This window comes from Babylonia areolata, chromosome 9 (assembly GCF_041734735.1).
Source record: "Babylonia areolata isolate BAREFJ2019XMU chromosome 9, ASM4173473v1, whole genome shotgun sequence".
In the NCBI taxonomy this organism is placed as follows: Eukaryota; Metazoa; Mollusca; class Gastropoda; order Neogastropoda; family Buccinidae; genus Babylonia; species Babylonia areolata.
Window position 1 is genome coordinate 22,860,664 of NC_134884.1, and position 25,791 is coordinate 22,886,454.

Consider the following 25,791-nt stretch of genomic DNA (forward strand, 5'->3'; position numbering starts at 1 on the left):
AACTTAAGCTATGGCTCAGTCACTTGAACTGAGATGGAGTCGTGCAGTAGGTCGGCCTTCATCAATTAACACCAGAACTGACCACACACACACAAAAAAAAAACAAAAAAAAAATATATATATATATATATATAAACCCACCAAAACAACCAAACAAAAAAACTAACAAACCAACTAACCAAACAAAAAACAACACCGAGGAAGTGACATAAAAGAACTACAATCCCCACTTTTGTGTGTGCAATTATAACAGTAATAAAAAAAAAAAAATCAAATCAGAGAACAGAACAAACAACAAAACCCCTACCTGCGACAAGCCAGTTGATCATCCATCTACATTTCCCTGTCTGTCGAGTCTTCTTGCTAGCTAAACAGGCTTTTGGACAGAAATATCAAGGGACCAAACACCACGGTGACTTAGTCACACAATTATTTTATTTATAATGTCCTTATTCCTGCCCACCAGTGTCCTCGTCGCCGGCTTTACAAAGAAGCACATGATCATCCCTGTTATGTTACAACAGGCGAAACCGTCACGGATGCATCTGTTGTGAATCACGCACGGAACTGAAAAATTCCCCAAATACCCACCCACATCGATGAAACGTCAAGTGTATCAGTGGAAAATTTTCCTTTTATAACTTATATATATATATATATATATATATATATATATATATATATATATAAACACCGCCGCCACCACTAGCATTAACCAAACCATACAGCTCATCAACGTCATCTATTTCACTGTCGCTTGTGCTTCTATGTATTCTGTAATCTGTGTGCGTGGAAGTGTGTGTGTTTATGTGTGCGTGCGTATGCGCGCGCGCGCATGTGTGTGTGTGTGGTGTGTGTGTGTGTGCATGTGTGTGTTCGACTGGGAAGTATTTCTCTCTTTCTTGTTTTGTGTTCGTTATTATTATCGTTCTTAATGACACCATTTACTTATTCATTTACTTATTTATTTATTCATTCATTCATCTGAAGAAGACAAATTTTGTCCAATGTTTACATGTCTTTATGGTGGTCACTGCCCATTATTAACACACACACACACACACACACACACACACACACACACACACACACGTTACTCCACACTATGCGGCATTTGCACACGCAAACATTTTACAAATATGTGACAATATGTGACTGATTAGTGATGAATAACATTATCAATAGGCTCAATCAGCGCCTGAGACTTTTGTTTCCTCCAGACTGTTTTAATATTTTCCAGCTTTTTTCTTTTCTTTTCTTCTTCTTCTTATCTTATAATCTCATTCAGTTGCGTTTGCTTACGTGTCATTGTCATTTTTCGCTAATGTGACTTAAAACATGACATGAATATGACAGCTTTATTTCATCGTATTGGTGAAGAACGCCCTCGTCGGACGTACATGTGGTGTGGAATGTCTTCAGTATCACTTTCTATTTTCACACCAGTTTCGTGTTTTAAAACACATGATGTCACAAATTTCCATTGATTTTTCCTCAGAACCTAGAAGTGCTGTACTGTTAACCCGTCCTTTATATTGTTTTGATATTCATATAACCATTCACAACGAAGGGATTTGTGACTGGATATTCTCTATTACTTTACAACACTCACAACAACAACAACAAAACATCTGCGGCTCTAACCCCTCGCCCCCACCCTCCTAACTGTCCCGAGACCAGAGATCCACATCGAACTGCAGGGGGATGGGGTTGGAGGGGGGGGGGGAGGGGTGTGGGTGAGGGACGGGGTTTTTTTGGGGGGGATGGGGGAAGGGATGGGGGGGGGGAGGAGAAAAGAACGGGAACAACCACTTGCTCAACTCGCATTCTATTCGGTACGCACGCAAAACCACTACTTCTTGCGAGCATTCTCACCAGCGTAGAATGCTGGCATAGTTTCGTTGGTAGGGGGTGGGGGTGGGAGGGTGTGGAGGGGGTGGGGGGGGACGCGATGCCAGCCATCATCCCAATGGAATGCCACCACAACATCACCCACCACCTCCTTTCCCACACCACCCGTTCTTATCCCCCCCCTACCGAGCTTCTGTGCACTCTCTTGTGCAGCAGTGTAACTTGCAATCTCTTTTCCCCCACCCTCTCCACCAACTCTCCCCTCTCCTTCCCCTCTCGGCGCTCTGTGATTGCAGCATTCTCTGGTGTCTGACGTAACAGGTCTGGGGGGAAGGAGGCGGGGGTGGGGGGGAGACAGAGAGAGAGACTGGGGGACTTGGGAGGGGAGTGTGGGGTGGGGGACACATGCCGTGATGTGACGGGAAAGGTATTCCAGGGCTGCTGGATGGGAGGATTCCTGGACCTGATAATATGACGTCACTCCATTCAGGGGCAACACCACTACACCAAACACGATGAAAACGGCGGCGTCCTTGTGTCTTGACTCCCGTCCAACACTGTAGTATTTGTAGTAGTAGTAGTAGTAGTAGAAGCAATGGTGGTGGTGGTGGTGGTGGTAGTGGTAGTGGTAGCAGACGTAGTAGCTGTTGCTGCTGCGTTAACTCTCTCCATACGAACGGCGAAAGAGACGACGTTAACAGCGTTTCATCCCAATTACCATCATCAAAATATTGCAAGCGGAGCGCTCTTATACTGAGGAGGTGAATGTTGACAAAGAATACCACACTTCTGACGACGGAAGCTAAAGGTTGGGTCATTCAGACACCCACTGGACATCCGAGGGGTCTGTGTAGAGGAGAAGAGAGGACTGGCCGTACTGAGTGAGTTAAAGCAGTTATAGTAGCAGCAATAGCAGAAGCAACATTTGAGGTGAACGTACCAGCACACTGCAGTAGTTGAAGAACAGGTTGCTTACATATAGAATATATTATATATATATATATATATAGAGAGAGAGAGAGAGAGAGAGAGAGAGAGAGCATAGATTTCACTAACCATCTTCTGCCCTACTCTTGTTTTTTTTAGTTTTATTTTGATGTCATTGTATAGTTTGCTCCTGATGGTCTTTCCTGTTTACCTGCCTTACAAATTTTACAAACCACAAAATGTAGCATTGAATAATTAATTCTATGTACACACTCTTTTTTCGTCTTTTTTTTTTTTTCAACCTGAATCTGTGGATAAGTTTACTAGTGTGAAACACTGCTGTGGATATGTGGCGAGTTCCCAGTGTTCGGTGAATCTTAACCAGAACATTCATTTGTTGATCTGACTGATCATTATCACTGATGGAACAATTTCTCTCTCCACCGCCTACTCAACACTGACGTTCAGTCAAAACACTATTCAGTTATTTCAGTCTGCCTTTCACCAGTTTCAGTAAATTAGTCTTTATTACTCAATACAATTTGTAACCAGTTGCTAAGTTTCAGAATCTCTTGGACAGTTTGTTGCATGTTATTCAGCGACTGAGACTATCATTATCGTAAGTCTGAGCCAAGAATAACAGACCAAAGATTCCCTTGAAATTCAAAAACTGATTTTACTCAACTCTGGAATAGATCTACTCAGTTGCATAATAAACATTTAACTAAAATCCATAGCCAAAGCAAAAAATATGGTATACTAGAATAAAATAAAACAACTGAAGTAAAAAAAAAATTAAAAAAAACAGTTAAAAAAACAGGAATTCTGAGGATAACACTAACAAGCTTGAGAGTGGACAGCATATGTTCCTATACTCAGCAGGCAAGGCTTGCTTGTTGTCACATTCTATGTATTTGTCTATATACACTGACTGACAAATGAATTCCAAGCATTATTAGGACACATGCAGTGACCTTTATACAAATGACTGATCATCCTCTAGCATAATGCAACTGCTATTTGTGTGTGTGTGTGTGTGTGTGTGTGTGTGTGTGTGTTTATGTATGTGTGTGTGCATGTGTGCACTCACATCCTGTACAATCTGCTGACATTACATTAGCACCCTGGTGTACGGGTGATGTTTTAACCAGGAGATGTGCTACAGCCCTATACAAATGCTCCAACATCTGGTGTGGCACACGCATGCACAACCCCTCCCCCTGATCTGAACACAGAAACGTATACAATAATATTGCTCAGATCAGTGAAAACATGGAGACAACAGAGAATGAACAGCTTCAGAGAAGACAGTAAATACAGGAATAAAACAGACTGAATGAATCGTCACAAGTCACTGTCCCATGAATTGGGCTTAAAATACATAAATTAAAAAAAATCTGTTCAAACTGTTGTTGTTGTTTTTTAAACTTAACTGTTCTTTAATGACTGCATGATCTTTTTTTTCTTTTTTTTAAATCTTTTTTTATGATTTTGCTTATACTGTTTATTGCTGTCAACTGTGTAAAATCTGCTCAGATGTCAGCGTAATCTAATGTGATCTCCTAATATCTAAACCTGTACATCTCTCTAAAGAGTGTGTTTTGGGGAGGTTAAAAAAACAAACAAATTGTTTAGTGTTCCCAAAATACGTAAATATTCTTATCTGTCTCAATGTAATCTTATATGATTTCTTGATTACTTGAACACATGCACACATTTCTTTTAAATACATGTTTTAAGTTTGCATTGTGACCATGAGCAACACAACCACACGTGAATTTCTCTTAGGAGATAATAATACAACTTAAGTTGGACTTGCATGAAAAAAGCAGGTTTCTGCCACTATTTGAACTAAAATGTCAATGCAGTACTGCACCACATGAATTATGCTGCAGACATTATGACAACAAATGAGGGCAAAGGAACAACCACAATATGTAGAGGAAGCACAATGCTAATCCTCAGTTTTTCTACATCATGAGAAGGGGGTGGGTGTGGGTGGGGGAGGGGTGCGGGGTGGGGGACAGAGAGGGAGGGAGAGGGAGGGGGTGGGGAGAGCATAGACAGAAATAACTGACTCTAAATTTAACTTTTCCAACTGTTTCTCTAAATGTTAAATGTAACTTGGCTAATGTCAAATTACAAGAGAGAGACAGAGATGACAAACCACTGACACAGACAGACAGAAAGGGTGAGGGGGGAGGGAGGGGGGAGTAGCACATGACAAACCACTGAGACAGAGAGAAAGGGTGAGGGGGGAGGGGGGGGGAGTAACACATGACAAACCACCGAGACAGAGAGAAAGGGTGAGGGGGGAGGGGGGGAGTAGCACATGACAAACCACCGAGACAGAGAGAAAGGGTGAGGGGGGAGGGAGGGGGGGGGAGTAACACATGACAAACCACCGAGACAGAGAGAAAGGGTGAGGGGGGAGGGGGGGGGAGTAGCACATGACAAACCACCGAGACAGAGAGAAAGGGTGAGGGGGGAGGGAGGGGGGGGGAGTAACACATGACAAACCACTGAGACAGACAGAGAGAAAGGGGGAGGGGGGGGAGGGAGGGGGGGGGGAGTAGCACATGACAAACCACTGAGACAGACAGAGAGAAAGGGGGAGGGGGGGGAGGGAGGGGGGGGAGTAGCACATGACAAACCACTGAGACAGACAGAGAGAAAGGGGGAGGGGGGGAGGGAGGGGGGGGGGGTAACACATGACAAACCACTGAGACAGACAGAGAGAAAGGGGGAGGGGGGGAGGGAGGGGGGGGGAGTAGCACATGACAAACCACCGAGACAGAGAGAAAGGGGGAGGGGGGAGGGAGGGGGGGGGAGTAACACATGACAAACCACTGAGACAGACACAGCGAGTCAGGGGGAAGAGAGAAAAAGAGAGAGTGCGGAGATATATATATATAGAGAGAGAGAGAGAGAGGAGGGGGAGAGTGAATCATTCATCACCAAAAAAAAGAAAAAAAACCCACAAAAACCACCTAGCCCATTAAGCAAAATGTCAAATTGTCAAAAAGTGATTCTGAGCTTCCGGCGCAGTGTCAGGGCGTGGCAGGCCTTCTATCCACAGTCTTCCAGAAATGCCAACTGTCTTCTGTCTATATATGTACAATGTGCGAACAAAAATACAATAAAATAAAACAATACAAAAGAAACACAAACACAGAGACACATAGACAGTACTAGTAATGATAAAAATCTTAGGTTGTGATAAAAAATCTTACAACGTAATACAGAGGGACACAGACTGACAGGGCTAGAGATTAAGATCGGGAAGGAAACAGAGAAAGAGAGAGAGAGAGAGGGGGGGGGGGAGTGAGACAGACAGAAAGAGATAGATTTGTTATCGCTAAAATTGGACATCATCAATGATCACTAACTTAAAACTGTCCCCCCCAAAATTCATACCTGCCCTCCCTGACAAAGGTGACAAGTCAAAAATAAAAACGTTGGTGCAATCACAAGCAAGCAGACAAAATATGCTGTATTAACAGTGTGTATTACAAGAAAACAAAAATAGGTAGGGGGAAGGGGGAGGTGTTGAGGTGAAAAGGGGAGGAGAGAGGCATACAATCAGTCTCCAATGACACAGACTGTTCATTTGCACTGACGCAGACTGCTCATTCGCCCTTTCACTGACAGACAAAAAATAAGTTGTCCAACAGAGCATTTCCACTTTGAAAGTTTGACAGGAGGTTTAGGTGTCCCAGCTGGGTAAATATTTCAAGCTCTGACCGTGAACATCAAAAACACACATACACAAGTACAGTAATAAACACAACACAAAACTCAGACAGAGGATGCTCATTGCTATTACTCAGTTCTGAATGAAACAGAGACAGAAAAGACACAGACTGAGAGAGAGGACTGACAACTGACAGACACAAACACATCTGCTTCGCACACTTTCTCTCTCTCTCTCCCTCTCTCTAACTCACAGTCATACTATTCTATCTTGTTTTGCAATGCAAAACTGAATCTTCAAGTTGTCACGCTCATCAGTGAAGTCCCAATCATAGCATTACGATCATTATTCTTGCACTGGTTGCAGTCTTATGCATGTTATCAAAACGTTGCACAGCTTAACATTAACTGATTAAGATCAAAAGAAGGCCACAGACAGTATCTACCTCCACTGACTTCATAAATTATTCATGTCTAAACAAACATCCATTTCGTCAAACCAAAAATATCTCACGAATTTGGAAGAAAAAAATCATTGCCCAAGCAGGTGAAGGTAGGCAACTGCATTCAGGCTTCAAGGTACAATAGGAACATGGCCTGCTCTGTACTCTCCCCTTACATTTTTTTACAATGGTCACAGTCCAAAGATATGGCCAGCAGGTGGTGTTATAATTATTGTCAGGGCGATAAAATTATTTTACGCACTTTTTGGGAAAAGAATAATAGTAACAAAACAATGAAAAATAGGCCTTTTGTTGCTATGCATTTAATGAATTGTGATGTGGTTTTACGAATTGACTACTGTAATTCTCTTCTCATAGGCTGTCCACACAATATCCTTCAGCAAATTCAAAAACTTCAAAATAATGCTGCCTGTCTGACTCTCAGAGTACCACGTACTGATCACATTTCTCCTCACCTCTGCACTCTACACTGGCTCCCCAATGAAGCAAGAATCAAACACAAAGTTGTGTGTCTCTGCTATTCTGCTTTCCACTCCACAGGACCTACATATCTTTCTGACCTTATCAGTGTTCACACTCCCACAAGAAATCTCCGCTCTTCCTCTGAATGTTACCTTTTGAAACTTCCTCATGTCAATACAAGAACCAATGGTGAACGTACTTTCTTCTTTGCTGCTCCTCACATCTGGAACAACCTTCCTCATCATATCTGTGCATCTGATTCTATTTCTGCTTTTTATTCATCACTAAAAACTCATCTTTTTAAAACCTATAAGCACTCTCAGCTTCCTTGTTCTCCAACACCAACCATGTCACCTCACTTTGGATGTATGAAGAGTGGGAAAGGGAGAGTGTGTGGGAAGGAGGGGAGGGGTTTTGAGAAAGAGTGGTCATGAATGATTTATGTAACTTGTAATACTTTTCCTTCATGTAAAGCACCCTGAGCTCTTAGAGAGAAAGGTCGCTATATAAATGTACATTATTATTATTATCATATTACATTCATCTACCACTCACACCTTCCAAATCCCCTTCCTCATCACTTCATGGTTTATCACACAATTTTTATTGATTTACTTACTTTAATGTCACATCAGTGGCAACCGTCCAAGACTTGAGGGCAGATTATAGATGCTTCCCAGTTAAATAATAAAATCCTGCATCTTGAATGATAGCATCACTGAACACTTAAGGTTGATGAGATTCAATTACAAGGACCAACAATACAACAGTCTCCACCACAGCATAACCCAAGCCAGTCGCAAGCATGTGGTGGAACCCCCTCAGCAGGACCCACAGGAATCACATGGAGTCCACCCAGACGGCATCAGCACGAGAGAGTGACCAGCATCATGGGCCCACCCTCTTCTCTTTCTACTAACTGCTCTTTCTTTCTTTTTCTTTTTTTCTTCTACTCCCCCCTCCCATGTCCCTCTCTTATCCCCCCATGTCATTTGATTTTCATTACTATTTTTGCTGTTGTCATCATGTTACTGCTATGGCTACTACTACTGCTTCTTTTTTTTTTTCTCCACCCCTACTCCCAACTCTAGACCTGTCTTCTTCTCGATCTCCACACCTTTGGTGACCCTTTTCTCTGAATGTCTGTAATATGATCTGTGCTTACATCTGTGCCCATCTTTGCTTTTTTTTCTGATGAATAATACTCATTACTTCTCTTTTCCTTAAACCCCACTGTCATTTCTTATTTTACAAACTACAGTTTTTGACAGACTCTGTAGTCATCTTTTGTTTTGGCACTGTAAGTGCAACAGTGTAATGAGGCAAACAGCAGGCCAGGATTTCCTGAAATTGTAATCACAAGCTGGCAATCCAAAGCATGCAAAACAGCTCTTCCAGTGACAATAGCAATATGAACAGAGATTTGTTTACGTCTTCTGGTAGAATGCTCATTCCTATCATACCTTGAACTGTTACAGATTTGTCGAAGATTATACTTTTGTGTTAACTGTTCACTTCTATTTATTGTTTTTATGTGTGATGACTGTTCATTATATATATATATATATATATATGTGTGTGTGTGTGTGTGTGTGTGTGTGTGTGTGTGTGTGTGTGTGTGTGTGTGTGTGTGTGTGTAAGTACTTTGTACAAATTGTGGATCAGCAAACAGCACAATATTGTGCTTCCATTACAATTCGTATCACCATTATAAAGCTTAGAACAGGGTATTGTGGACATCCAACAAAAAATCCATCATGTCATATTAATGACAATGCACATCAGGAAACTATAAATTGTATTTATTATATATGCAGTTGCACAACAAATATTGATAATCAGCTACAGAACACATTGCAAAATCTATATATGCCTCTTACAAGTATACAGCAAATTGTTTCATAATAGTTTCCTTTGTTGAGACAGGGAGAGAGGAGACAGACAAAAATGAGATGAGATACTGATCAGTGTTTGCCACTCTTGATCTGCTTCTGAGAAAAACACATACACACATACACACACACACACGCATATGCATGTGACTCACTCACAGACACACATCTCAATTACACACACACACACACGTCTCAGTCACACAAGTATTTTTACATTTCAATCACTGATCATTTTCTTTACAGTAAATATTATATTTTTATATGTTCAGTTAAAGGGACAGAAAAAACCATATTCCACAAACATGACAGACGGACAGTAAAACTATGGGATGTTGGGGGTCTTTCAGTGTAAATAGCATCCCTGCTGTCTGGAAATTCTGTGACAGAAAATTTGTCTCTTCTAAAGTTCAAGTGCCCTCTTTATTTCTGCCTTTTTTCTTCCGTCACTGTTGTCTCCTTTTTCTGCCTTGCCTCCCAGTCCATTCCCCTTTCTTTTTCTGAGCAAGCCTGGACACTATTTTCATATTTCCACAGTCTAAGATGTACAATGCTCCATTTTGCTCTGGAAATTGGGTAGAGAGATTGTAAACACTGGCATGGGCATTAGCTGTCCATTCTGTGGTGTTGTTTGCCTATATGGCCTTTCAAATGTATTTTCTGTTTGGCTTTGATGTGTCACAAACTGTTTTTTGTAGGTGCATCTTCATGATTTTTTTTCGTTTTTGATTTTTTTTTTTTTTTTTTTAATGTGACAGTTTTGTGTTTGATGAGGTTGGACATTTGTGTAGTTGGGCAGTCATGGTATGGCCCTGTACAGTTGGCTGGACTATATAAGCAACAATTATAACATTATTATTACTATGCCCACATACCTGAGTTCTGAAGAGCTGCCATCTGTTTGGGGGGCTCGGCTGACGAGAGGGTCTGTTGGTCAGGGGACGTCACCAGCACAAACCCGCTGGAGACAGGAGGGCCGTCCCTCCCCATGCTGCCGTCTGCAGTTCTCTGATGCCTGCCGCTCCCACTTGACATGGCACATCTACAACAGTCCACATGACAGGCCATGAATCTCAGTGTGCTGTGGTTAACACGTTTCGTCCCAATCAAAAACTAAGCTGTGCATATCTCATACTCCAAACCATATAACTCAGTAAATTCTCAAGCAGTAAAGGCAGGAAGAGGGTTAAATCAGATTATTTTTTGGGTTGGTTTGTTTCTGAATCAACATGTAAAATGAATAAAACTGGTCAATTGAGATTTTGGGGTTTTGGGGTGGGTTTTTTTCTCTCCCATACATCAGAGATCATTATTTTCTCTTGAACATCATCACCACCATTACAGTTCTGTGCTACATAGCATAATGTTCAGTTTTTTAAGACAAACAAAACAAAACAGAACTGAAAGTAGGTTTCAAAACACAAGTTCCTTGTTTCATGGTCTCTGCGAGTGCACACCGGTATTGAGTGATACTACTTGTGTGCTGAAGATGACAAGCAACACTGGCAGATGTATGTCCCTTCATATACAATAAAGCCACAAGGAACTTACTTCAACATACTTTGCATGATCGTAAGCAACATTTCATAAATCATGTAAATGTCATCACCATCATCACTGGTTTGCAAAACAGCAAAAATCGTATCCTTTGTCAGGCAGCAAGGATTCAAGAAAGAATGCTAACATTATTTTTGCCTGCTTTTGGGTTTGTGGACAGGGACTCATAAGTACTGGACACTGCACCTAATCTGACATTGAGACTGACATAGACAAAGCATTTGATAAGGTTAGCAACTCACTCCTTATTCATAAACCTCACCATTAACTTGATCAAGGCTTCTCCTGGAGGATCATAGGTGTCTGGATTAAGACTTTCCTAACCAAAAGGAGGCAAGCCCTTCCACTAGTTCCAGTGGGTGAAGAATCAAGTTTGTATGACACCCCACCCTGTATAGAGCCCTCACCGCAATACCTGGTTCTACAGGCCCGACTCTTTACTGATGCTGACAAGTAAGCCATAGATACAGCACTGACAAAACAGGATAACAACAACTCCAAAATTATGGAAACGTTTACCACAATTGACAACAGAAAGTGGGTGGAACTTTTTTTTCTTTCACTTGGTAAAGTGCTTGAGCCTGTTGTTGATCTGTCAATATAGTATATTGGCAGCATCCTACACCTTCAAATGACCACTATTGTTCAGTGACCATTGCGACCAATACCAACACACATCAATGATCAGTCATCAACATGATGCACAAAGTGACTGGTAAGCAGCACACTTGGTAGCTTTTTGAGGTGAAACCTCAAGATGTGCAGCAATAAGCCAGGTACAGTATCCTGTCTACAATGTCTGCAAGTCAAATGAAATCGTGTTTTCATCCCAATTAATTGAAAGAGGCCATACTGGAAAGTTCTAAATACATGTAAATCAAACCAAACCATGTAAATATCCCAGCCAACTGCAAGTGCAAGGGGCCATCTTGGAAAGTTCTAAACACTTTTTATGTAAAGGGTTAAATATATATATATATATATGTAAAGACTGTTATGAAAAAACTGAAATGATCTGTTCTAAAACACACCATCAACAGAAATTGGTGATAAAGACTTTTTTAACCACTTGTCCAGACACTGGAAAATTGTCTTTGGTGGTATATTGTGTATAACAGTTTTCAAGCAGACAACAGTAAAATATTTACATGTGCATGAAATCCCACAAATTCTCAGTATTTAATAATCAGGCTTTGAATACTGAGAGGCTTGTTGCAAGACATATGGCATACTGTTGAGTCTTTTCACATTCTCATAAAGTCTCCTCCTAGAATGATAGTAATACACTGCCCATTGCAAGCTGCATTGACTCCATCAAAAAAACAAAAAAACAAAAAAAAAACCAACAACCCAGCTCTAGACAAGCTTAAAGATGGGCCATGCAGGATTACAAATTACTTAATTAGCATCCTATGTTGAAGCCTGGCATACAAGAAATGAAATGCCACTGATAAAAATCAGGAGAAAAGCCTAGGTCATTACAGTTTAGACATTGTCTCTTTACATGAACAGTCAAAATATATTTGACCTTAAGTCACTGGTATCAAGCAAACTTATGCAACATTAACATGAACGGACAGTCAAACAGAACACAAAGTACACTGTTCAAACAGAAAAGTGTCTTTCCTCAAACAATGCCTTTGTCAAATATCCCACCAGAAGATATCACCACATTACCTTTCAATGTCACCACAAAAAGTCTACATGTATGCTATAGTATACAAACTCCCTGCATGAAAAAGAATAGACTTGACACAGAACACGACTGTACTAACAGGGTTTGGATTACTTTGATTAGCTTGTAAACAGATTTGACCTGTGATCCAAAGAAAACATTGCAGAGACATATTTAACAAACAGAACACATGTAAATTTTCATTTTAGCCCTCCGTGTTTGTCTTTCCTCCTTACTATGAGAATCTGATTCGTCCATTTCCTATTTCAGTTTCAACTATGATCTGTACGCTGTTAGTGTTACCCATCTCACACTGCATTACTAAATAATCTGCATCCTAACCTTGGTTAAATCTCAACTTCTCCTCCATATTACAACTTCTTTGTATGCTACCTACACGAACTCGTAAAGGAAGCTGACAGATTTGTAGTATCCACGTGAACATTACTTTTTAGAAGTAGATGTAAACATAACTTTCTTCTCACACGCTGGATGCATCTGGAATAAATCCATAAAACTTACTTCACAGAAATGCACAGCTTACTGCTCTCTTAAACCAATCTATCGTCCCGGGATCGAGTAAGTCACAGACAACCGGTGGAAATCTCGACAATCTTGCCTTTTAGCCTGCCAGTTTTCGTCCGGCGAGATACTCTATATAGCGTTTCGACCCGAGTTTCAGTACAAATATTAAAGCTCGCGTCCATGCAAAAACTAACATATTTTACGCTCTCCTACCCAATGTGCAGATCAAAGCGATCTGGCCAGTTTGGTTATCCAGAACTTCTCAAAACTTACCGTTTGAAAAAAATAAATGCACACAAAAGATGAAATGCCGGGAACCTTCTGCTAGGCATTCATTTTCCTTGGAAAACAACCTGTGGTTTATATCAGCGATTCTCATTGATCGTGCTGCAGGAGGTTTGACCAATCAATAGAGCCTTTGTATATCAAGGGAAGAGTAGACAACCCTGATTTCATTCCCAAACCCTTTTCCGGGCTGTCTGCATTGACGTTGCGAGGCTACTGTACGCAACGGACCATCTGCTGATAAAATTATCAACGTACAGCTCCTATGATGACCAGAATGATGGGAAAATATCTTCTTGTCCTTTTGTTGCTCCTCCCAACGACATTACTCTTCGTTGGACAATGTAAGTTCATCAGGTGTGAGAATGTATCAGTCGCGTTTTCTGAGCCGGTGAGTGATGCGCTACGTGGCATGGGCTGTACAGGCAGGGAGACCAGTTTCACTTTTACTTAGTTTAAGTGCTTACCTGCATTGGCTGTGCCTGACAGAACCATGCTCATATATTGGCTAAATATGCATGCATTTTAAGAGAAAATAAAATTAAATGGAATAACAGTAGCATTATCCAAAGCAGCTGAATAAAACAATTGGATTTTTCATGGAATATGGAATCTTCCATACATGTCCTGGATCTTTGCAATATAAGTAGTTTGGTACCCGTTCCGTTGACAGTCTGCTGCATTGGAAAAAAAAAATTCAAAGGAGAGCCACCAAAATAGTTAAAGAATAAGGAGATTGATGACACACTCAGAACGGTTAAGATAGTTGGAATTGCCATTATTGAAAGGAAGATTACATGAAGATTTGATCCAGACTTACAAAATATTGAATAACATGGATGATATCAGTGCAGACAGAATTTTTTTTCATAAGAGTTCCTCGTTTAAAACAAGTAATAGTGAAGTGAAACCTTACTTCAGCCACTGAAATGCTAACATCTGCAAGTTAAATTCTTTTACTGACCTAGTTACTCAGCACTGGAAGTCTGGAGACTAACATCAAAACTGTACAAAATCTTAACAAGTTAAAAAAAAATCTGCTCAATTTTGTGACCCCCAAATGCAACATTTTCAAGATTTTAATGATCAGGACTGTATCTTCATTGATGATAAAAGGAATTCAGAGTAAGCATGCAAAGCAAACCACCAAAGAAACTATGTAAACAAGAAGGGGTATGATACTGATAGGACAGTGGGGTCCAAACAATTAGCCCTTGCTACTGCTGCTACTACTTTATCAAATGCCAACAAAAGTTTTATGAAATGAGTATGGTAGAACTAGAAACTAATTAAAATTTACTACTGTTCTGAAGGATTAGTGCAGTGTTTTTCTTGTCCTTAACTAAAAGAAAAAAAGACAAATTCAGAAACGATCAAGATCTGTGTACATTCATTTTGTTGTGCTGGTGGGATTGTATGAAACATTAAGTAGTCATTATCCACACTTACGCATAATCACCTATACAGATACACACACACACACATTATATATGCACTTACAGAATCTGAGAATGACAGATGTACACTTGCACACACAATGTACCTATGTATGCACACAGATGTAGTTTATGTACATATGTATGAAGATACACAAACAAAATATTAAACAGACTCTCAAGCTAGGTGTTATGCTTGTGTTCACACATGGAACCTTGGTTTGTAAGTAGCTCAAAGAGGCATCACTGCGTTCGGACAAATCCATATACGCTACACCACATCTGCCAAGCAGATGCCTGATCAGCAGCGTAACCCAACATGCTTAGTCAGGCCTTGAGAAAAAAATAAAATGAAATAAAAATAATAATAATAATAAATAAATAATTAATTAAATAAATAATTTTTTTTAGATAAATAAAATAAATGAAAATAAATTTTTTTAAAAATTTCATGATAATAAAAAATAAAATAAGTAAAGTAAAAAGAAATAAGTAAATAAATAAGTAATAGATAAATACATAAAAAAAAGAACTACAACTAATAATAATGTTTATGAGGCGCAAAAACTTGATGAAGTCAACTATAAGCATACAAAAATAATATATATAAAAAATAATAAATAAAATAAATAAATAAATAATAGATAAATACACAAGAAAGAACTACTACTAATAATGATAATATTTATAAGGCGCAAAAACTTGATGAGGTCAACTGTAAGCATACAAAAAACAAAACAAAAAAAACCCATATAAATAAAATAAAATAAAATAAACAAATAAATAAAAAAGACAACAATGATGATAAATAAGCAAATAAATGTAAAACATGCAGACACACATTCACACATACACACATATGCATAACAGATATGCACCAAACATGCAGTTTCAAAGATATGAAAGCACAATCAAATACACATAAACGTATATGAGCCCCAACACACACACACACACACACACACACACACACACACACACTACCCTGCACCCCTCTTCCCCCGCTCCTCCACACACTCATTTCTAGGCTATGTATCGCAGCTTCCATGGCGCGCGCACACACACACACACACATACACACACAGAGGCACACTTACTTGTACAAACACACACACATGCACCCATATCCCCCACCCCCAACCCCACACACATATATACAAATATATATATGTACACCCGCCCGTTCCAATGTTCCATTGGCTTCCACAGTGTAGGCATGCATACACACACACATACTTCATCCTCTACCCCCCCCCCTCCCACACACACACACATATACACACACGTGCACAGAACTCTCCTGACACTTGTGTACATTTGCACCCTTGCGCACGCACACAGACACACAAACACACACATACACAATACACACAGAGGCTGCCACTGATTGGCCGCAAGAGGGGTGGGAAAAGATCTCTGATGCCAAGAACGTGGCATCTTGTGTGTTGCTCAGTCTGTTGTGTTTGGAAAAGCCCACAGAGACTATGTTCCGTTTTGAATAAACTTGCGCAATGTTGGTTTGGAAATGATGCCGATATTTGTTTGATTTGCAAAGCATCGTGCTCTACCTTTCATGCTAGACTTACGGCCATTCCCTCTCTCTACCTTTATTTCTTTGAGGTGATCGATGGTGTGATGGCCTTGTACCTGTTCTTTTTGACATTCTTTGACTTTCTGAGGATTTCCGAATTTCTTAGATGTAGGCCGCTCGTTGTTGCATTACCAGCAAGTCTGTCAGCTCGCTCATTTCCCTTAAAACCTGCATGTCCCGGGCAGTATGACTGTGTAAGTTTTTTAATCTGAAAGTTGCGCATTGCCTTATGCCACTCTGGGCTTCCCATTCCATTTTCAATTTTCTGTCTGAGGTTCATTGAGTCGGTTAGAATCATGGCATGTTGGTTTCGGGGCATATGGATAGACGATAGCCACTGGAGGGCATGTGCCACAGCTTCAACTTCCATCGTTAGGCTGGAGGTTGTGACTTTGTAGGCAGCATTCTCTTCCCTAATTGTTTTTCCATTTTGTTTTGCAGTGAATCCCCAACTGGATTGAGCTTTGGTGACTGAGCCATCTGTGTATATGATGATGTCCTCTTCTTTACTGTTTTCTTCTATGAGTAGCTTCACTTCCGCATCAGTTTTGCCCTCTAGCCATTCCTGACAATGTCTTCCTAGAGTGGGTGAAATGGCTGTGTTGAATAGATGGTTGAGGTTTTTGGGTGTTTTCTCCCATTCTTTTGTTTCTTTCAGTTCTTGTAGTCGGCATATTAGCTGGATTGTGTCTTCTGCTTGCCCCATCCATGCTCTTCCCTCTTCCTCGTCCTAGACGGCTATCTTTTGGTCCTTTGACTGCGTCATGCAGTGGGTTTTGAGGGTTTTCTAATGCTCTGAAGTAGAGAAATGGAGTAGAACTCCAAAGGGAAAATTTACCAGAAGTGAAGAATGCAGCTACACTGTCTACATTCCCTTTAATTTAGTTAGAATTATGTGTACTGGCATCAACCATGCTTGAGATGAGAGACATTATTTACACCTGAAATGCTGGTAAGGAAGTTTGAGCAACACTTGATAAGGTACTGCATCCACAAAGTAGCTGACTGGACTATGTAGTCATAGTCTTCCGGAATCCCATTTTGTGAAAGATGTTTTTTCATTTCATGTGTATTTTATTTGCAAATAATTGCTTAATCTTGGAGAACAGATCAGGGTTTCCAACAAAACTACTTTTACAAAATTCTTATGAAATTTAAAATTTCCAGAAATAATGCAAAGACATCATTCACTAAATCTGAAAACTTAAGTAGTATCATTGTGCGTAGTAAATTAATCAGTACAGAGATCTACCAAAAAACCAAAAAAAATGGTACAAGACATAGACTGTAAAACAGAAAAAATCATTTATTAAATGGGTATATATGCATATTCAAATAGTGTCATTTGCCTCCTACAATCATTTTTAATTGCATACTATAATGTGACCCATTGGTGCAGACTCTGGCAAGGGTCTGGATTCCTAGATTAAATGCAATTTTAGGGGGAAAAAATTGTATCAGTATGAAAAAATATGATGCTTAGTGTACATTTGATTTATGTGTATGGCACTTTTTGATAATTTAGAGTCATATTTTGTCAGGCTCGTCTTTTTGGCTTATATGTATGTCTGTTTAAAGTCTGTTTTTCATTTCAGTTCCTTTTACAGTTGATCATGATGATATGTTTGCTATACACAGCCAAAATCAGCAGAAACATTGCCTTTGCTGATGACTCGATGGAAGGAGAGGATGAGGAAGCAATAGTGGAGACAGATGAGGGGCCGGCAGAGGAAGAGGTGGGAGAAGACACAGACACAGGAGTAACTGATCAGGAGCAGGTAGTGTCAAAAAGCAGTTTTTCTTGTGTGTGTGTGTGTGTGTGTGCTCGATAAATTTGGGATATTTTGCTTTTTATATGTTTGATGATGATGGGGATGATGACGGTGCTGCTATGAAAGGGACTACATGACAAGGTTGTCCTCTGTTCGTCCTTTCATAATATCTCCCAGGGTCAACCAGTCTTGAAAACTACAGACACCTTAAATGTGTTGGTCTGGAAATTTGAGCAACAGACACCAAGACACATCCCCATGAAGAGAATCAATCTGGATTTTGTGTGACCCCAGTCTTTCCAGCTTGAGCTTTTGCACGCTCAACTCTGGATAGAGGCTAGTTGTGTACCAAGAAAACCAGATCATACGATAGGCTTGAACCCGCATCCTCAAAGTTATCAGTCTGTGATGCTAGCCACTAGTTTTGTTGTTGTTTTTTTTCCTCTCTTCATAAACTAAAAGAACATACGGCTGGTGAGAAACAATGCAACACATTGTGATTTTTTTCTTTTGCAATGGACAGTCAGAGTTTTCATCAATTTATGGGATGTTGTCAATTAATATCCAATAATTATTAACCCAACCCATAACTTAGAGTGGTGTAAATTGTAAAGTAATTTTGTTTACTACCGATAACATTGATTGATGAATGTTTTTGCTGCAGGCATACTCATATTACATACTGTTCACATTTTGAACTTTATTGATTTTTCTGTCTTATTTTTACCAGGAAGAAGAGTCTGAGGAGGAAGAACCCGCACTAAAGGCATCTCCTGATGCTGCTACATTCATACTGTTCACAAAGCCATCTGGGAGTGGACAAGGTAATTATTCATTCATGTGTTTACACCCACTTTGCAGTGTTCTGATTCAAACTGATGATATGAAAATATAATTCTCCACTTGGTAAGAAAGTTAAAGTAATTATGATATGTTCTCCAAAACTGATTTTTGGTAATGAGACAGTTGAACTGGTAGTGCAAACTTGGTTCAGCTGTTCTTTGCCTGTCAGTGCTTTATACCCCAGTTATTGGCAGTAATTATCAAGAGTGATAGACCGACAATTATTTACTGCTGGTTATGCCAGCTGGCATGTAGGGCAACAAAGACTTATAGGTGATAGTCAAGAAAAGCTGTTGGAGAGAAAATTCAAACCATTTTGAACAGATGCAGTTTGCTGTCTGTTTTACAAAGAAAAGTTTTTTGAGAAAAAAAACTTAAACCCTCATTAACAGACACAGTTTCCTGACAACTTAACAAGAAAAGCTGTGTGGTGTGTTTGTGTACATGATGCATGATTGAACAACACAGGAAACAATGAAGCGGCTGAAGGCAGCTCTCTGTCGGCTCTACCCAGGCAGGCAGCCTGTTGTGCAAATGATTGTATTTGTAAAGCGCTTAGAGCTTGGTCTCTGACCAAGGATGGACGCTATATAAGTATCCATATTAATCAGTCATTTGAAAAGTTGTTGAAGAAAAGACTAAAAAAAAATATATATATATAAAATAAAATTAAAAAAACCAGATGCAGTTTACTGATGAATGGTGTGTATGTGAACCGACAGAACTGCCAGCAGGCAAGACAGTACGTTTCCTGGTTGGCTTCACCAACAAGGGCTATGGGGAATTCACTGTGGAGAGCATGGATGCTTCTCTCCGCTACCCTCAGGACTACAGCTACTACATTCAAAACGTGCGTGTTTTTGCCTTGTCTTGTATTTGAATACATTGTTGTCCTGTTGATGCGTTTTGGGTTTCAGTGGTGGACTGGATGCTTGTCTTTTGGATGAGACAATTAACCAAGGTTCCTTTTGCAGCATGTACCTAGAGGTTGTAAAACAACCCATGGCAAGAAAAGAGTTTTCCCTGGCAAAATTATAAAGAAAAATCCACATCAATAGTAAAACAAATTTGCATGCAGACAGAAAAAGAAAAGAAAAAGGGTGGGTACATGCTTTCCCCAGGGAGAACAGCCTGAATTTCCCAAAGAGAAATCTGTTTTGACAAAAAAAAAGTGATGCGATTCAATGAATTGTTTCGGTGATGTGTTTGGGTTCAGTGTGTTTTCAGTTACTTGTCATGCAGTATAATCAGCTGGCATCTTGATGTGTGTGTATATGTTGTTTTCAGCTTCGTGTTGTGAGGTGTTGATATCAGTCATTTAACTCACTGAGGATGTATTCCAAGATAAATAACTCATAACAGCAGAGCATCACTCAGTGCCGGCATCCGAGTATACTTGTAACACCAAACCATTTGACCAAAGCTCACCCACATGCACATTTTCTCAATTGACACCATTTTTCATCCTCTTGTCTTATTTGCATTTGGTAGTCTTTGTTAGAATTTGAACTTTGAAAATACTGAAAAATTGGAGGTATATAGTGGAGGAAGTTTTCATGGACGGCGTCAGTGACAAGGAACCAAATGATTCATATTTCAATACAACTGGTGATGAGTTTGATGCATAAACTAAAGCTTAATCTATCTCCTGTCATCCTGCAAAGTTTCAGGCCAATAGTCTGGCCTAAAATCACAGGAGTGCTGTTTGTCCCACTACCTGTTTTCTGACTAATTTTTCTAAGCAGCATCAAAACCAAGTGCTGCTAGCCTGAGGCAGCTGTGTCCTGGATAGGTGAAGGAAAAATTCTATGTCCTGATGGTTCTTGTGTCTGGATGTAAACTAATATATTCTTCTTGTGTTTCTGCATGTTTATGATTGTGTGCATGTTCTCTGTTTCTGTCTGAAGAGGTGACACTAGGTCCCTTGCTTATGTGATGAGATACATGACACACCTTGTCAAATGAAGTTGTGAAGATCTCTTAGAATTTTTGTTAGTTCTTGTTGAATGTCGCTCAGTACACATGGTTCCTTAAAACTATAAAATAGTGGACAGATTGAGAACAAGTGCAGTTATTTAAGTGATGTGTTTAATAATAAAAATGAATGTTTGAATCAGAATCAACTGTCAGTTCAAGTACTCTGCAGCATTGGTCAGGTGAAAGAACAAAGCATGCGGAATCATTTCGTCTAGTTTCACACTTAAACAAACACTTCAACACACATACATGCGCAAGCATGTGCACACCTACACACACACACATTGTAAAGCATGTAAACTTGCACTAGGTGTTCAAAGTCACGCATCAAGTTGGGAAACATACAAAGAAACTGGAATTTTACCACTGGATGAATATCGAGAACTTGCAACATCAACGTTTCTGATAAGAGCTAGCAAAAGTGATAACAAAATTGGAAAGGAGTTGAAAATTAGATCGGATACAGACTTTCCAAAAAAGGCCAGCAAAATTTATCTCAAATGACAATAGCTACATCTGACCTCATTGTAAGTTTGGGAATAGATATAAAAAATGTGGCAGCTGATCATATTTCCACACCCATACCATTATGGGAGACATAGAAACCAGCCTTGGATATCAAACTTGGATATAAAAATATGAAAATATTAACATTACGAAAGTAAATGCAAACACCCGTTTATATGAAAAATATCAAAACCACCTTCAGGAGTTTACAGATGGCTCAGTGCTCGAAAACAAAACCACGGGTCCAGCTTTTGTAATTCCTTCCCTTAAAATTGAAAGATCATTTTATCTGGGAAGTAAGCTATCTATATTTACAGCTGAATTAGTAGCTATAATGCTTGCGTTGGAATATCTGATAAATCTGCCAGTAGCTATATTCAAAGTTGTTTTCTTGGTTGACTCAAAATCAGTGTTACATGCATTAGAATCAATTAATACAAAAATCCAGTCAGATCTTATTTTTGAAATATATTATTTGTTACACATTCTGTCAGCCAAAGGCATAAACACAGAATTTGGATGGAAACCCTATCATATTGGCATCATTGGAAATGAAATGGCTGACAGAGCAGCAAAAAGTGGTGCACAAAAATAGAGAATACTTTAGAAATTCCAATGCACCAGTCAGTTTCAGAATGTTGCAGAATGCTAGAGTCTTCAATATGGAGCAGATGTCAAGCTAGTGCAGTTGACAGGATTTCTTTCCCAAAGGAAAAGGGGTTTACCACTGAAATTACACAACAAATAATGATTGACTTTCCATCATACTATTATAGACTGGTAATCTCTCTGGTGTCACGTATAAGACTGACTGCTTTCAAGACAAAGTTTAGCAAAAACGTTCATTGTGTCTGTGGTAAACAGATCACACGAAATCTTATTTTGTTTCAGTGTCAGAGAATTGTCAGGTTACTTCCAAATACATGTAAGGTTACAAAATTTTCAGAACAAAACAAAAAAGAAATAATGTCCAGTCAATTACTATTATTCAAAATTGCTGAATCCCTGTTACATAGACCAATAGGACTGTTTCTGTGATGCGACCTACCGATACTTGATTTCACTTTTGTTGTTGTTCATGTTGATAATTGCTGTTTCACAGGTGTTTATGAATTGCTTATTCCATTGTTATAGTTTATCCTTTCTCTGTACATCCCCCTTACAACTCATTCCCAACCCCACCCACCAACACGCGCACACACACACACACACACACACACACACATTGTATGGTTTTTATTTTAGTGACTCAGTCATTTGGGAAGTGGAGACTAATGAACCTTTAGGTATAATACAGTGTCTCATGTTGTGACGTTTCAGTACACAACCCTGACCCTGAACCGCGTGGTGGAGTCCAAGCGTCAGGCCACGTTCGAGTACAGCTTTGTCCCCAGTGAATCCTTCTCTTCTCGACCATTCGGACTCACAGTGAACGTCAACTACAAGGACGGCGTGAGTTGACCACTTGTGTACTGTTTTGGAACTGTCTTCTTCTTCTTCTGCTTTCATGGGATGCAACTACCACGTTCACCTGTATGTACAAGCGGGATTCTACATGCTCACTGACAGAATCTCGTGCCTAATTGAAAATGTGAAGAACTTATTTTGCGAAACATTTCTCATATAGATTACTGGGAAATGATATTCTGTGTTTGAACTGGTTAATTTAATGCATGTATGCATGTGAATGTGTGTGTTTCAGCAAGACAACCAGTTCCAGAGCGCTGTGTTCAACGATACCATTCAGGTGGTGGAGTCCGAGGAGGGACTGGACGGTGAAACGTAAGTTGTATGTGTGTGTGTTTGTGTTTAATTCCTGATTTTAGTGTGTGTCAGAAATATTAAACATTTTGACAACTTAAGACATTCAGATTATATTAAGAACCATTTTCTGAACAACACAGTGGTGGAGAAGAAATTTGTCTTTGGCAAACCATCTCCACTCATTTCTTGTCACACTTGAATGTTGACAAATAAACTAATTAACAAGATCTGCACACAGAAAAATATATTCCATACTTTTTTCTTCTTCTTTTTTAATAAGTTACAAAAGATCTATATATATGTATATACATATGGATCCAGCACAAGAAGCAAAAGGTACATTTGCTTTGCTTCTGTGTTTGTGTGGCAGGTTTTTTATGTACGTCTTCTTGGCGGCTCTGGCACTCCTGTTGCTTGTTGGAGCTCAGCAGCTGGTTTCTTCAATGGGCGTAAGTATATGTGTGTGTGTGTCTTACATTCCTCTTTAGCCATTTCCCTGGCCTGTCTCGTGTGTCTGCTTGGCTGTTCCTTTCAGGTGTTTTCACCTGTGTTCTTGTCTTGTGCTTTTTTCTTCTGAATTTTTCAGCTGCAGTTCTCATGTTTATATATATGTACATATGTGTGGGCTTTTACATGCATGGCTGTTTTTACCCCGCCATGTAGGTAGCCATACTCTGTTTTTGGGGATGTGCATGCATGGTATGTTCTTGTTTCCATAACCCACCAAACGCTGACATGGATTACAGGATCTTTAACATGCATATTTGATCTTCTGCTTGCGTATACACATGAAGGGAGTTCAGGCACAAGCAGGTCTGCACATCTGTTGACCTGGGAGATCAGAAAAATCTCCACCCTTTACCCACTAGGCGCCATTACCGAGATTCGAGCCCGGGACCCTCGCATTGAAAGTCCAATGCTGTAACCACCCACCTATTGCACCCAACTGAAGGGTCAGTTAAAGTATTCTTAGCTTATAACACCATTATGCAAATTATGTGCCACTCCAAAAATTGAAAACTTTATAAAGCCCCAGTGTTCCTTTGCTGAAACAGTTGTAAACTTGTAAACAGTAGGGCCTCGATTGGGGCCTATCATCCAGAGCAACTTAACGTGTGCATTTGATCTTCTGCATGCGTATGCACTAAAAGGGTGTTGAGGCATTAAAAGCATCTGTTGACCTGGGAGATTGGACAAAATCTCCACCCTTAACCCACCCGGTGCCACAACTGGGATTTTAACCCAGGACCTTCAGACTGAAAGCTTGAAATGCTTGACCACTTCACTGTTGCACCTTTTGTCTAGTTCTCTTTTTTTTCTTTTCTTTTTTCTTCACCTTTGATAAAAAGCTGTTGTTATTTTTTGTTTCATGTCCGTTGTTGAACTGTGGACTTTGCGGGTTTCAGAGAAAGCGGATGTCCAAGCCCCGACCGGCCGTGGAGATGGGCACGCAGAATGCAGACATCGACTATGACTGGATCCCCAAGGAGACCATCAAGGAAATGAGTAAGCCATTTCCAGTTCACAGGTCCTTTCTTTTGGGGGGGTGGGGGGTCAAATTTTGATGAAACAAAGACATGAGTCCAAAAAAAGAAAGGAAAACAAGACAAAATAAACACTACACAACACACACACACACACACACACACAAACACACACAAAAATGAAAAAAGAAAAAATGTGGCAAAGAAATAATAGTGAATATAAATACTGCAGATAAGTAAATAAATCATTTGAATATGTCATCAAATACAAGAGAAAACATCCATTCCACCCAAAATGTATCATTCGCATATATTATGTATATACTTGGCAATAAGCCATTTGAAAATTGCACCATTGTTATCACACAAAACATCTCAGGAGTCTCAAGATTTATATTTTACAATTTACTACTGTTAAGAAAATGTGTTTTTAATGTTGTTTCCAATTCAAGGTAAATATGGTAACCATTTTGTCTTGAAGCTGTATGTTTCACAAGTGACTATTGCCTGATATTCTTCATTTTCATATGGCGAGATAAAACGATTTTCAAATGAGTGTTTGGGAGCCCAGTCCACAGCTGGGTAAAGATCCAGGTAAAGCTGTATATCATCATTACTCAGACCTAGTAGTTATCAAGCAAGTAAGGCTGAAAGAGGGTCTATGTCAGAAAAAAAAAAAATCCTTAAAGTTTGGTTCCTGAATGGATTGTTGTTTTATCCTCTAGTGAAAATTGATAGAAGGGTAATGTCAGAGCCATGTCCTAGGTTTATGTGCATGGGTATGGCTGAAAACTAGAATGATAATTTTTGTGTGTGTGTGTGTGTGTGCCTTGTGTGCAGACCGTTCCCCTGGCCGAAGCCCCAAGCAGTCCCCAAGGCAGAGACGCAGCAAACGGTCGTCAGGGTCAGCCGAAGAGTAGTGTTGCCTCACAGCAGCCCATCGCCATCATTTTATACTTCTGTCGTGTTGTGTTGTGTTGCTTTGCGTTGTGTTCATGTTGTGGTCCTGTTGGTTGGTTAAGACACATTTGTAATAAAATTTACACACATACACCCCAAAAACGTCAGGATTGGTTTTCTTTAAGA

General features: G+C 39.8%; 2 protein-coding genes across 2 annotated transcripts in view; one reads left to right on the forward strand and one right to left on the reverse strand.

Annotated features, from left to right (window-relative positions):
* The window catches only part of LOC143285592 (uncharacterized), a 114,501-nt gene extending 103,644 nt beyond the window's left edge, over nt 1-10,857 (reverse strand). The window contains exons 1-2 of the mRNA XM_076592985.1: nt 10,841-10,857; nt 10,165-10,331 (exon numbers count right to left, since the gene is read on the reverse strand). Of these exons, the coding sequence (XP_076449100.1) occupies nt 10,165-10,331; nt 10,841-10,857 (184 nt within the window). The remainder of the gene's footprint in view (nt 1-10,164; nt 10,332-10,840) is intronic.
* A 2,653-nt stretch (nt 10,858-13,510) lies between these two features.
* On the forward strand, nt 13,511-25,767 carry LOC143286138 (translocon-associated protein subunit alpha-like). Its single transcript, XM_076593736.1, has 9 exons — nt 13,511-13,675; nt 17,997-18,136; nt 18,861-18,954; nt 19,696-19,823; nt 22,778-22,909; nt 23,160-23,239; nt 23,592-23,670; nt 24,628-24,727; nt 25,546-25,767. The coding sequence occupies exons 1-9, from the start codon at nt 13,597-13,599 to the stop codon at nt 25,623-25,625; spliced, it is 912 nt and encodes a 303-aa protein (XP_076449851.1). The 5' UTR covers nt 13,511-13,596; the 3' UTR covers nt 25,626-25,767.
* The last annotated feature ends 24 nt before the right edge of the window (nt 25,768-25,791 follow it).